Raw genomic sequence first — 15,026 nt, forward strand, 5'->3', positions numbered from 1 at the left:
AATCTTCATATTGTCTGCAAATTTACTGACCCACCCTTCAACTCCCTCATCCAAGTCATTAATGAAAATCACAAACAGCAGAGGACCCAGAACTGATCCCTGCGGTACGCCACTGGTAACTGGGATCCAGGCTGAATATTTGCCATCCACCACCACTCTCTGACTTCTATCGGTTAGCCAGTTCGTTATCCAACTGGCCAAATTTCCCACTATCCCATGCCTCCTTACTTCTGCAGAAGCCTACCATGGAGAACCTTATCAAATGCCTTACTAAAATCCATGTACACTACATCCACTGCTTTACCTTCATCCACATGCTTGGTCACCTCCTCAAAGAATTCAATAAGATTTGTAAGGCAAGACCTACCCCTCACAAATCCGTGCTGACTATCCCTAATCAAGCAGTGTCTTTCCAGATGCTCAGAAATCCTATCCTTCAGTACCCTTTCCATTACTTTGCCTACCACCGAAGTAAGACTAACTGGCCTGTAATTCCCAGGGTTATCCCTAGTCACTTTTTTGAACAGGGGCACGACATTCGCCACTCTCCAATCCCCTGGTACCACCCCTGTTGACAGTGAGGACGAAAAGATCATTGCCAACGGCTCTGCAATTTCATCTCTTGCTTCCCATAGAATCCTTGGATATATCCCGTCAGGCCCGGGGGACTTGTCTATCCTCAAGTTTTTCAAAATGCCCAACACATCTTCCTTCCTAACAAATATTTCCTCGAGCTTACCAGTCTGTTTCACACTGTCCTCTCCAACAATATGGCCCCTCTCATTTGTAAATACAGAAGAAAAGTACTCGTTCAAGACCTCTCCTATCTCTTCAGACTCAATACACAATCTCCCGCTACTGTCCTTGATCTGACCTACCCTCGCTCTAGTCATTCTCATATTTCTCACATATGTGTAAAAGGCCTTGGGGTTTTCCTTGATCCTACCCGCCAAAGATTGTTCATGCCCTCTCTTAGCTCTCCTAATCCCTTTCTTCAGTTACCTCCTGGCTATCTTGTATCCCTCCAATGCCCTGTCTGAACCTTGTTTCCTCAGCCTTACTTAAGTCTCCTTTTTCCTCTTAACAAGACATTCAACCTCTCTTGTCAACCATGGTTCCCTCACTCGACCATCGGTTCCCTGCCTGACAGGGACATACATATCAAGGACACGTAGTACCTGTTCCTTGAACAAGTTCCACATTTCACTTGTGTCCTTCCCTGACAGCCTATGTTCCCAACTTATGCACTTCAATTCTTGTCTGACAACATTGTATTTACCCTTCCCCCAATTGTAAACCTTGCCCTGTTGCACGCACCTATCCCTCTCCATTACTAAAGTGAAAGTCACAGAATTGTGGTCACTATCTCCAAAATGCTCCCCCACTAACAAATCTATCACTTGCCCTGGTTCATTACCAAGTACTAAATCCAATATTGCCCCTCCTCTGGTCGGACAATCTACTCCTTCAATACTTCATAAAGCATCAGTCTATATCAGGTGCTCGTGTCCTGGAATAATAATAATATAATAATAATCGCTTATTGCCACAAGTAGGCTTCAATGAAGTTACTGTGAAAAGCCCCTGGTCGCCACATTCCGGCGCCTGTTCGGGGAGGCTGGTACGGGAATTGAACCTGCGATGCTGGCATTGTTCTGCATACAAGCCAACTGTTTAGCCCATTGTGCTAAACCCGCCTCTATACACAGGATAGGATAATGAACGCACAACTTCCTAATTTTGAGACAAGAGGATAATACAATAAATACTTGTGTAGGGGAGGCAATGGTGTAGTGGTATTGTCTTTGGACTAATAATCAAGTGACCAGGTTAATGCTCTGGGGACCCGGTTTTGAATACCACCACAGCAGACGTTGAAATTTGAATTCAATTAAAATCTAGAATTAAAAAACAATGTTGATTGTTGTAAAAACCCTTTTGGTTCACTCATGTTCTTTAGGAATCTACTGGTCTCATCTACATATGACTCCAGGCCCACAGCAATGTAGTTGACTCTTAAATGCCCTCTGAAATGGCCTAGCAGGGCAATTAGGGATAGGCAACACATGCTAGCCCAGCCAGCAATGTCCACATCGCATGAACGAGCAAAAAGTAAAAATATGTCTTTCTATGATCTCCAGACTTGGCAACATACTTTGCAGTTGGTTAATTTGTTCTGTTGTAATGTAGAAAACTCAATAGCCAATTTGCACAAAGCAAATTCTCACAAATAACACGAGGAATAAATATCGGACTGCACACCTAATTGCCAGTTCTTCTGCAAAACCACATCATGGGATCTTTTATGTTCATTGGAGAGGGCTGACAGGTTCAATACCTCATACCAAAGATAGAATCAGTTCTTCACTGGACCCTTCTATTTAGATTTTGTGCTACAGGGTCATGTTATTGTGCATAAGAAACTTTATTTATTGGGATTGGACTGTGTGGGATTGGACTGTGTTGATTGGATTCTGCAGGGTGTTGAGGAATGAGTAATGACAGGGTTTTAGCAATGGGTTACGATAGGCAAATGACGGCCTTTGAGTGGATTTACCCATACTAACTCTCATTCATGTGTTGCCATCCCTTCACAGGCGCCTACATTGTACCAGGAACTACATCCACATCCATCTCTTTGTGTCTTTCATGCTCCGAGCCATCAGTATTTTTGTGAAGGATGCAGTGCTATACTCAGAGACAGCATTCTTAGACCTGGAAGGTATTGCCTTGGAGGATCTGAAATTCATAACTGACACTCCTCTGTCTCAAGACAAATCTCAGTATGTAAGTGACCACTCATTTGGTAAGGCACTTGTTAAATTCAAAACACTCAGATGCTACTCATCTTCAGTTTTTGCAGGTTTGTGTTATTTCTTACAAATTCTCACTCCCTACTTTTCCCTCCTGTGAGATGAGAGAGTTGAGGGGCAATAGTTCCATAATCATCATTCATCTCTGTTTCTACAACCACCATTAGATTCCATTTCCACAGCCAGTATTACCCCCCCCCCCCACCCCACCCCAGTTCCACAGCCATTATTGCCCCCTGGTTCCACAACTATCATTACCCTCCAGTAGCTATCACTATTCTCCAGTACCTTATCCAAGGTTTATTAATTACATGGGGTTAGATATTGTGGGCAAAAATTTGGTCCACGGCATTTTTGGAGTGGTTGTAATGATTTTCAACCTGCCCCTTTCCATTGTCATGGAGGTGTACAGCAAACAAATTTGGTGCAGTTATACACGGCACAGATTGAGTACTGGTGAAGATAGAAGGTTTCCAATAATGAGGTTTAGAGGCCTGTGTGGTGGGGTTGGAAGGCTGAAAGAGGCCATGTTTTTGTAGAGGACCAGGAGAGCCTCAAGGACTATTCTGCAAAGGGAATGGAGCAGGCATCTGGCATTGAGGACATGGCAGCAGTGTCAAAAGAGGTTTAATAATTTCACGCGACAAGGCAGTCAATGTTATTGAACGTCATGTGACTTCTCTTATTCACCACTCTACCAACCTTTCACTTGTCCAGTGAACCACACCCCTATCACTCATCCAGCAGCAATCCCTAGCACTCAGGGTCCGTATCTGACATTCAGATACTCCAGTTTACTCCTACACACATTGCAATATCAGTCTCAGACCCAACTCCCAAAGCTTCCACCCATTGTGTGGACAATGGAATACAGCAATACTGTTGTCACATGTCTTAAATTGACAGAAGATAGCCAATACCTTATCAATCCAAAAAGACAACCCAGTGAGTCAGTCTAAGACATGAAAATCAGAGGGACACCAGCTCTCATGCAGCACAAAATTGGACCCTCTCTTGAAAAGACATCTCGGGCAGAAAAGTTGGCTAATTTGTTATTCCGCAAGATTATATTTATTTACTACAGGAGTTCAGCAACAATTTTGACTGAAAAAGCTAGATACTTCCAAACACCACTGTCTTCAAGGAACCAAGAGAGAACCCGTCATGCTTGCAACATTCCAATCACCATCTTAAAGACTGTTTAAGGAAGTGACCTGTTTCTTTTATTCTTTAAATAATTTAAGTGCATGTTCCATATTTAGAAATCACCGTCTCTTGTGTAAGTGTATCTACTGTATGTGAGGCATGATTATTTGTTGCAATTGCATTTCAGGTGCTGTGAGAAATAATTTTTATCTTTCCTTTTGATTTAAAGTTACAAGAAAGCCTGTTCCACTTCCGTTCTTTAAAGACAATGCACTCAAGGAGTTAAGACACTCCTTCTTAAAACAGATCTTGCTGCAGTTTGTCGAGAAAATAGGGTGTGGGTAAATAATCCTACATACCACCCCATCTAGAACACCTGGCAGCAATACACCTTGCCAAATGCAGAAATTCACTACAACACCTCCAAAAACACTCCATAGTATTTACCGAGAAATAATAGCAATTGTTTATCTATGTTACTTTACTTGAAGGTTAGGTGTCTGGGCCTTTAAATAACTGTAGTGCTGAGTTCCTCTTGAAGATGAATGCATGTTCTTTGGTGACTGACAAGTTGCCATGATGTGGCAGAGCAGGCTTGATGGGCTGTGTGGTCTACTCCTGCCCCTACCCCTAATGTTCTTAAATACGTTGAATGGCCCAAGTTTATAAATAGTCCATCAGATTAGCTGGTTTGACATTATGACAGTACCAGTTGGCAGACTTCTGATGAATGCAGGGTGCTTGTGTGATTGCGGCTCCCAGCATGGGGACTGCAAGGGCCATGCTGGTAGCTGGGGGAGCGGATGTAAAGGGAATGGAGCAGGTGACCATGGAGGTGACTTCTGACTTCCATAATGCCATTGTCTGGACTTTGTGCCCTGAGTGTCTGCAGGCTATTTCTGAAAGACAGTCATTGGGTCCCAGTTGGATTAATGTGTCCAATATTGGGCATCCTGTTACAGAAAACGACATTAAAATTATAGCGAGCTACATTGTGTAGGCTCACCAGAATGATATCAGGGATGGAAAACAATAGCTGAGAGTGACTTGAGATATTGGCCCGAATCTTACAATTCCAATAGAGGCAAATGTGGAGCTCAATAGCTGTAAATATTTAGAAGTTCACCGCTATTGAGGGCAGCAGTGGCACCAACATTTCCAGGAAGCCTTGTCAGCCATGTTCACAAACTAAGAATCTCATTTGCATCGTGACAATTCTGTGATTCTATGAGTGAGATTTTCCAGTATAATTAGCGGGAGTTTTGAACTCTGAAGAGAGGCAGAGCGGTCAGACAGTCCAATCTCATTCCAACAGATAGAGGAGACTCTCAACTCAGGAGACTGGACTCATTTTAAACCCATGTTACAGGGTTGAACCAATATCACCAGCCTTAGGACTGCCTAACACCCTCACTAACAGCACTGTGGGTGCACCTACATCAAAGAGAGTGCAGCAGTTCAAGATGGTAGTTCAGCATCGCCACCTCAAGCGTGACAAAGGATGGGTAACAAATGCTGGGTGTTGGTGAACGCAAAGACAAAAAGACTGGGATTGGGGACAAATTCCTTTCAGTACTGGCTCTCACATCTTGGAGTGTTTTGAAATGTTTACATGGGGAAAGCATGAGTGAACTAAAGAGGACGTCACAGTGTTGAAGTTTTGGGTCGGATTCTCCAGTTCGTCAGCTGCGTTTTCCTGGGTGCCATGCCCTCGCTAGTAGCGGGATTCTCCGTTCCTGCCACCTGCCAATGGGACTTCCCATTGTGGCCACCCCACATCGCTGGGAAAACCACGGGCGTGGGTATGCTGCTGGTGCGATGGAAAATCCCGCCGACGGAGAATCCAATTTTCACCAAGCTTTGACCCTATCAGATCATTGTAACTACCTGCCAAGGTTTTCGAGCCTTCATCGATGTGCTGATATTGTTCTCATTTTGTTTCAGATTGGCTGCAAGGTGGCTGTCACCATTTTCCTTTACTTCCTGGCTACTAATTACTACTGGATTCTGGTGGAAGGCCTCTATCTCCATAGCCTCATCTTCATGACCTTTTTCTCTGATAAAAAGTATCTCTGGGGCTTCACCTTAATAGGCTGGGGTAAGATTAAGATTTTTCACAAACTAATTTTTCCTCAATCTGCTCTGTGTGTGTCTCTCTCCAGATCTCTTGCTCTCTGTCTATCCATCTCTTTCCATCTATCTTAAACATGTATATTTTCTCTCTCGCTGTTTGCCCTTCTATTTCCATGTTTATTTGTTGGTCCCCCTCTGTCCCTTTCCCTCTTCCCTCTATGCTAAGCTGTTTCTGCATTTCCTTCCTTATTTCCATTGTTATGAGTGCAGCTCTAACAACTCTCAAGAAGCTTGCCACCATCCAGGACAAGCCAGCCCACTTGATTGCACTCATCCAACACCTCAAACATTCAGTTCATCCACCACTGATGCATAGTGACAGCCTTGTGTACTTTCTTTAGGATACCCTGCAGCAACTCAACAAGGTTCCTTTGACAGTAGCTTCCAAACCCACGACCTCTTCAACCTAGAAGAACAAGGGCAGAAGCATGGAAAGAACACAACCTGCAAATTCCCCTCCTAGCCACAAACTATTCTGACTTGGAAGTACATCATTGCTCCTTCACTGTCACTGGATCAAAATCCTTAAATTCCCTTCCTAACAGCACTCTGGGTGTCCCTACACCACTTGGACTGCAATGGCTCAAGAAGGCAGTTCTTCTTAAAGGCAATTAGGGATAGGCAATAAATGCTGGCCAAGCGAGCGATGCCCACATCCCATTAAATAATTTTTAAAAATCACTGGCTACCTGTATGTGTCAATGCTCTCTCCCCCTCTTCCCCTCTCTATCTTCTCCCTCCCTCTCTCTCCCTCTCTCTTTCTCTCTCTATCTCTTGCTGTTGTGGCTAGCTGAATGGTTTTGGCTGATCATAGCCAGGCAGGAAGGAGGTAGATAAATTCTTGTAAGGCAAGGGAATCAAAGAACATTGGGGTAGATGGAACATACTCGAAGAGCCGAATGGCCTACTTAGACCATAAGACATAAGAGCAGAATTAGGCCACTTGGCCCATCGTGTCTGCTCCGCCATTCAATCATGGCTGATTGGCTTCCATTTTATATGTTGCTATATTTGTATGTACTATCCTAATGATTTAATATATTATTTAATCCATTCCCAGTGAAGCTGTCATTAGTAGTGGCTGTAAGATGGGAATGGACTTGTGATCTAACCAACTGCTAAGTTCTCTCAGGAAGTAGGTGTGACCCACAGTGAAACAATAGGCAAATTGAAACTCTCACTGTGTTGGTTTCTCCAGAATTTGGTTTGGAAACGCTGGCCTGCCTAAAAGTAAAATCTGCAATATATCTTTTGCCAGATGTAAGACTGTAGCGCACAAAGACTCCGAGAGACGAATAGAGTGAAGTCGATGAGGCTTTATTAAGCGTGTCTGTTCCCCCGCAGCTCGATAGTAGAATGGCCTGCGGGGGAGGACTCCGGCTTCTTATACTCCGCCTTCAGGGCGGAGCTAGAGGTCAACGGCCAACCAGGACCCGGGATCTGTCAGCCAATGACATTAGGGCTTCCAGTCCCACATGACCCCTAATACATACTACCACATTCACCCCTTGTCAAAAATGAACCCGGCGGGGTGATGCTTCGCATGGTGGTAAGGGTTTACAGGGCTGGTCCTGGGAGGAAAACATTCATATGGCAATACAGTATGTACAATTTTGTCCTGTTTCAACTATTTACAGAAGGTATCGGGAGAAAAGCAAAATGTTCTTGTGAAAAGTCCATATATTGATTTAGATCGACGCCACGAGTCGTTCGGGCGGTCTGGTTGTCCGTGTCGATCGCCTCGGCCCCGGTGGTGGTGATGGTGCTTGTTCTGGTGTTGTCGTCTCCGGGAGCCTTACGGTTTCAGCTTGGGCTTTATTCTTGGTCGGGCCTGAGGGGAGGGGAACCGATCCTCCTGGGAAGGGGGCGGTCGCGGGGTGCGGCGGTGGCAGGAAGGGGGGGGTTGGGTGAATGGTGTCGGGGGGGGTGTGTGTTGCCGGCGGGCGCCAGATCCTGCAGGGAGACCATGTCCTGTCGGCCATCGGGGTACTCCACGTAAGTGTACTGCGGGTTCGCGTGGAGGAGGTGAACCCTTTCGACCAACGGGTCCGCCTTGTGTGCCCGCACATGCTTTCGGAGCAAGATGGGTCCTGGGGCCGCCAGCCAGGTCGGCAGCGACGTTCCAGAGGAGGACTTCCTAGGGAAGACAAGGAGACGCTCATGAGACGTTTGATTAGTGCTCGTACATAACAGCTACCGGATGGAGTGGAGAGCGTCCGGGAGGACCTCCTGCCACCGTGAAACTGGGAGGTCCCTGGACCGTAGGGCCAGTAGGACGGTCTTCCAGACCGTGCCGTTCTCCCTCTCTACTTGCCCGTTCCCCCAGGGGTTGTAGCTGGTCGTCCTGCTTAAGGCTATGCCCTTGCTGAGCAGGAACTGGCGCAGCTCGTCACTCATGAAAGCGGACCCCCTGTCGCTGTGGACGTATGAGGGGCAACCGAACCGATGGTGTTCAGGGCTTTAATGACTGTGGCCGTGGTCATGTCAGAGCAGGGGATGGCGAATGGGAAGCGGGAGTACTCGTCCACCACATTAAGGAAGTATGTGTTGCGGTCGGTGGAGGGGAGGGGCCCTTTGAAATCCAGACTAAGGCGTTCAAAGGGGCGGGAAGCCTTAATCAGGTGCGCACCATCCGGCCTGAAAAAATGCGGTTTGCATTCTGCGCAGATGTGGCAGTCCCGTGTGACTGTACGGACCTCCTCTAAAGAGTATGGGAGGTTGCGGGACTTGATAAAGTGGAAAAACCGAGTGACCCCCGTGTGGCAGAGGTCCTCGTGGAGGGTTTGGAGGCGGTTAATTTGTGCGTTGGCACATGTGCCGTGGGATAGGGCATCGGACGGCTCGTGGGTTCGCGTGGAGGAGGTGGATAAAGCTCTCCGTGCTCCCGGAGTCGACTAGGCATGGTGTCTCGTGCCCGTTTATTAGCACCGCTGTTGTCGTCGTCCGGAGTGTCCGGGGTCGAGCTTGATCGAGCGTTACTGAAGCGAGACGTGGTTGTAGTAGTGGAGCGTCTTCCTCGAACCCCGTGGAGCCGTCGACACTGGGGTCCGTTGTTGCCGTCCAAGATGGCGTCGGGGATGAACAAAATGGCTGCCCCATACATCGCACATGGCTGGGGGGTCACAAGATGGCGGCGGGGGTGGACAAAATGGCTGCCCCCATGCGTCGTACAGGTCTGGGGTGGTCCAAGATGGCGGCGCCCTTCCTCCCCTCGTGGTGGCCGGGACCCAAAATGGCGGCGTCTGCGGGTCGCACATGGGGCGCTGGGGGGGTTGGGGAGCGTTAGGACCGTGCGGGGCTCCCTCATCTCTGGGGACAGCGGTGGTCGGGACCCAAATTGGTAGCGCCGGTGTGTCATACGTGGGGACGGGGGGGGGGGGGGGGTTGGGGAGCGTAAGCGGCGTGCAGGGCTCCCTGTTCTCCCGGGACCGCGGTGGTCGGGACCCAGAGTGGCTGCGCCTGCGGGTCGTACATGGGGCGCTGGGGGGGGTTGGGGAGCGTAAGCGGCGTGCAGGGCTCCCTGTTCTCCCGGGACAGCAGCGACCTCGCGGGACCGGCACACAACCGCGAAATGGCCCTTTTTCCCGCAGCTCTTGCAGATTGCTGCGCGGGCCGGGCAGCGCTGCCGGGGGTGTTTCGCCTGGCCGCAGAAATAGCAGCGCGCGCCCCCGGTGCGACTTGGCGTTTGGACCGCGCAAGCCTGTGGGGTGTCCGGGGGGGGGTGGTGGGTTTGTCGCGACGGGTACGTACGGAGCCCAATGGGCTGCTGCGCGGTCGGGTCCGTAGGCGCGGGTATTCCGCGCGTCCACGTCTAGGGAGGCTGCTAGGGCCCGTGCCTCTGAGAGTCCTAGCGACTCTTTTTCTAGAAGTCTTTGGCGGATTTGGGAGGAATTCATACCTGCCACAAAAGCATCGCGCATTAACATGTCCGTGTGTTCATTTGCGTTCACCGAAGGGCAGCTGCAGGCTCGTCCCAAAATCAGCAGCGCGGCGTAGAATTCCAGTCCCACATGACCCCTAATACATACTACCACAAAGACATAGATTTGTGACAAGAAAAATAACACCACAAACATTCAGTTCGCCCATCACTTGACACATAGTACTGTGTACCATCTACAAGATTCCCTGCAGCAAAGGTGTATCGAGCAAAGGTGGATAAAAAATGTCTTTAATGTTATCAATGTAGAGCTGGAATTTCTGCAGCACACTGCTTGCTTGGGGTCTCACGCGATACATTCACTGATCAGCGACAGGATGTAACAACACAGGTTAGTTCCCATCCGAAGGCCACAATGAAATAAGTAACATATTATATCATAGGAATCGATTTTAAGCCGCAGCAGATCTTAGGTGGGTGAGGAGGGTGATGGAAGAAGGAGTGGAAGATGATGAGTAACTAGCGCAAATCTTACTATCAGGTCCAGGTTTGAGGCCTGGGATATCCTGGGTCTCACCTGATTTTGCCATTCAGCAGCTCATCTGAAACAGGCAGGAAGTAGTTGCTATAAAAACAGAAAATGTTGGAAACACTCAGCAGTTCTGGCAGCATCTATGGAGAGAGAAACAGAGTTAATCTTTTGAGTATGAATATGACTTCTTTGGAACTGGGCCATCATTGGGGTAGGCAGCAGTTGCTGTCTGGAGTGTAAGAGTTCACTGAAAATGAGATAAGTTGTAGATTCAAGTGCATCGGGAGAATCTTGCAGGTTCTGGGGCACAGGAGACCACTGCATTATTAGCCGAAGCATAGAATATAAGAAAAGGGAGGTTAGGATGTACAAAATGCTCATTAGGCCACAGCTTGAGTACTGTGTGCAGTTCTGGTCGCCACACTATGGGAAGGATGTGATTGCACTAGAGAGGGTGCAGAGGAGATTTACCAGGGTTTTGCCTGGGCTGGAGCATTACAGCTATGAAGAGAGGCTGGTTAGGCTGGGGCTGTTTCCCTTGGAGCAGCGAAGGCTGAATGGGATCTGATTGAGTTGTAAAACATTATGAAGGACATAGATAGGGTCGATAGGAACAAACCTTCCCCCTTTGGGTCAACAACCAGGGAGCACAGATTGAAGGTAATGGGCAGGAGAGTTAGGGGGGATTTCAGGAAAAACATTTTCACCCAAAGGGTGATGGGAATCTGGAACTCACTGCCTGAAAGGGTGGTAGAGGTGGGAACCCTCACAACATTCGAGAAGCATTTAAATGAGCATTTAAAATGCCTAAACATAAAAGGCTAGGACCAAGAGTTGGAAAGTCGGATTAGAAGAGATAGGTGCATGTTGGCCGGCAGAGACACCATGGGCCGAAGGGCCTCTATCTGTGCTGTAAAATCTCTCTGACTCTATAAATCTATGCATTCTTCGACAGGAGCAGGAAGAACACTTTTTTGGCGCTTTAGACACTTTGGGGTCCTTCTAACATAATAGGATCTCAATTTGCGTGGATTAATGTGCCAACCATCGTACCCTCTCCATAATCCCACTCCCACTTCCTTCAGGTGGGCATATCTTTCAGCCATAGGTTAAAATTGGCAATGGTGTGATAAAGACCAAGTCAGAAATGGTTGGGGTTAAAACTGTTACTTGTCCACAATTCTCTCACAATATCTGATAATGGTGGCTAATTTGGGGGTATTGAGGGTTTAAGGAGATAATGCAGCCCGTTGGCAGGAATTAAAATTAGGGACAGTCATCAAAGGACATGGTACAATACTGAACCATGAACCATGAACCCAAAGTGAACATTGAAATGAAAATCGCTTATTGTCACAAGTAGGCTTCAATGAAGTTGCTGTGAAAAGCCCCTAGTCGCCACATTCCGGCACCTGTTTGGGGAGGCTGGTACGGGAATTGAACCGTGCTGCTGGCCTGCCTTGGTCTGCTTTAAAAGCCAGCTATTTAGCCCAGTGTGCTAAACCAGGCCCTGGTCTTTGGGACAGGAATATTGATAATAGGATGTGTGGGAGAGGGCTGAGTGTTGGAGTTACCTGTCAAAGGAGAAAGTACAGTTCTATAACAAACAAGCTAAGTCCAATAGCCAAAAAGCCCCTTACAATTCATCAGAAAACTGAAGAAATTTCCAACCAGATTCTTATTCTGTCGTATTTTGTTATGCCACTTTTCCAGGATTCTTCAGATCTTCCATGACCTATGACCTGGAGGAACCCCGCCCCCACCCCATAGAAAGTCAACAGCTACTTGGTTATCTGGAGACAGTAAGGGGCTCGATTGACAGTTCATCTAATTTATGAGAAGCTGTGAGGAGGAGCAGAACTCCAGATGGATTTTCCTCTTGAGAATAATGTGCTGATCTGTGCTATCCTCCCTGTCATCTATCAGAGATGATTGACAGAGAGATTGCTTCTCCCTGTATCGGGATTATAGTTAACTTCATCATTGAAAGGGGAGGGGGAATTGTAAAAGACCAAAGTATTTTCAATGAGCAGGATTTTTAGAGGACAATTGGAACCCCACCCCGCATGACTCATTGCCTCCAACAGAGTGACTGGGAATCTTCATACCCCTCCCTATGCCAATATGCCAGCAACATTGTCAATCATTTCCTCTTAGTAATGTTTGAGTTGAAAAGGGGATCCCATTTCATAAAAGTCCCCTCCTAAGCCAGGCCAGCCCACCAATTGAGCCCACACTCACCCTTAGATGCAGTCTCACGGGGGCATGTATGAGTTTGAGGCACTGTTTTGGAAGTCAGGCTTTCTCGTTAACACAGTGTTTAAAGATGTATTTTATTGTGTGCATACAGTGCAATAATTGCATGGTTTGCCACAGAAGCATATAGCACAGAAGGAGGCCACTTAAACTATTGCACTTATGCCAGCTCTATGAAATTAGTCCCACTCTGTAAATTTTCCACATTCCACAGTATTTATCCAATTCACGTTTGAAAGGCTCCCTTCAGGCAGCGCACATCAATTGGTCGCATTAAGGAAATTCTCCTTAACTCCCCTCTTATTCTTTTGCTAATTATCTTAAATCTGTGACCTGTAGTTACTGACTGCCCTGCCGGCCACTGGAAACAGATCCTCCTTAACTGTTCTATCAAAGCCTTTAATCATTTTGAACATGTCTGTTGAATCTCCTCAACCCTTCTCTTCTCTAAGGAGAACAACCCCAGTATCTCCAGACTCTTCACATAATTGAAACCTCTCTTCTGCACCCTAGCTATGGCCTTGATATTCTTTCTCATGTGCAGTGTCCAGAATTGAACATAATGGCCCTGATATAAATGAGGATTCTGGGGAGAGGTCAGCACCTCACGCTGCCTGGGGAAAGTGGGCAGCATAATGAAAGACCCCTCCCACCCGGCGTACTCACTCTTCCAACTTCCATCGGGCAGGAGATACAAAAGTCTGAGAACACGCATAAACAGATTCAAAAACAGCTTCTGCCCCGCTGTTACCTGCCTCCTAAATGACCCCCTTATGGACTGACCTCATTAACACTACACCTCTGTATGCTTCACCCGATGCAGGTGTCTATGTATTTACATTGTGTAGCTTGTGTTGCCCTATTATGTGTTTTCTTTTTATTTTATTTTCTCTTCATGTGCTTAATGGTCTGTTTGAGCTGCTCCCAGAAAAATACTTTTCACTGTACCGCGGTACACGTGACAATAAACACATCCAATACATCCAGCAAACCTCTAAATGTGGGTAACGTGAAGGTCATGATGAATTTAATGACAGGATCTCGCTTGAATGTTTTTTCTCTGTCTCTGGTTGTTACTCGTTTTCATTTCGTTACTCAGCCAGATTGAGATGCTTGAAGGTTGTCAGGCAGGAAGACCTGCAATTGAAGGCGACAGCCAAGGTGCATAGAAAAAGGAGGGAGAGACTTCAGTCAACAGAGAGATCAGAGTTTGAGTCGAGGGGAAAGATCAGGGGATGGGCCGAGGGGAGAGATCAGAGTGTGGGTCGAGGGGTAGATAGGGGGATGGGCTGAGAAGAGAGATTAGAGTGTAGGATGGGGAGATCTGATGTGGGTCGGGGGGAGAGATTAGAGTATGGGGCGGTGGAGATCAGATGTGGGTTGGGGGGGGAAAGTTCTGAATGTGGGTTGCGGAGGTTGGAGAATTGGTTGAAGGGGGGCCCTGAGATTGCACAGGCCCTTCAACTGTGAATTCCAGCTTTAAGGTGGGTAAGATCTCTTTGTGACTTTGTGGCCCTCCCATTGAAAATGTCTTTGCCCCCTTATGTAGCCAGACCACATCCCCCTCTCAAACTCATGCTAGTGGTCCCCCTCCCCCCTCCCCAGGACTACCTCCCAACCCCACCTAGGAACATAGCCATCGCCCCTGCGCTGCCCTCGTGCCTGTGCCGTGCCCCTGCTTCCAACAACCTGCAGATTGGGATTCCTTTTCAGGCTTTCACACAATCCACCCAACAAAAGAGCCCCGCTGTGGAGCTGACCTTTCTGGCCTCCACTCATCCTCACGTGGACCTGCGATCAACCCGCCCCGGACTCACACTCATTATTAGGATCATCCAGACCTCATAAAGGCAGATGATTGCTAAGTTTCAACACACCTATTCACGCTCCCCTCCTGCTGTTTGCCATTGCTGCATGTTGCTTCCTTTTTAGCTGCAGGCTTCCAAAGCTGCAGAATTAAATAACTATGTTCCTCCTCTTGCCACAGACACCAGAGGCAATGGTATTCCCACCAAAAGAGTCTTGGAGATTTTGGTATCGGATGTTGACAGGGTATTTAAGTTCATCACAGCTGAGTGTAATCTCGTTCTCAACCGGTATCAGTCGATGCTTGTCTCTGAGCCAGGAGCTTGTTGATCAAAGCTCAACTCCAGACACTTGAGGGCACAACCCAGACTGACACTCCAGAGTAATACTGAGCGAGTGCTTCACTCTCGGAGGTGCTGTCTTTGGGATGAGACGTTAAATAAAAGTCCTGTCCTCTCTC

General features: G+C 47.5%; 1 protein-coding gene across 2 annotated transcripts in view; it reads left to right on the forward strand.

Annotated features, from left to right (window-relative positions):
* Positions 1–15,026, forward strand: part of LOC140385719 (parathyroid hormone/parathyroid hormone-related peptide receptor-like) — a 224,090-nt gene that overhangs the window by 191,254 nt on the left and 17,810 nt on the right. For both annotated transcript variants that reach the window (XM_072468171.1, XM_072468172.1), the window contains exons 6-7: positions 2,598–2,787; positions 5,904–6,057. In XM_072468171.1, coding sequence (XP_072324272.1) covers positions 2,598–2,787; positions 5,904–6,057 — 344 coding nt within the window. The remainder of the gene's footprint in view (positions 1–2,597; positions 2,788–5,903; positions 6,058–15,026) is intronic.

Source organism: Scyliorhinus torazame, chromosome 11 (genome assembly GCF_047496885.1).
Source record: "Scyliorhinus torazame isolate Kashiwa2021f chromosome 11, sScyTor2.1, whole genome shotgun sequence".
NCBI classification, from domain to species: domain Eukaryota; kingdom Metazoa; phylum Chordata; class Chondrichthyes; order Carcharhiniformes; family Scyliorhinidae; genus Scyliorhinus; species Scyliorhinus torazame.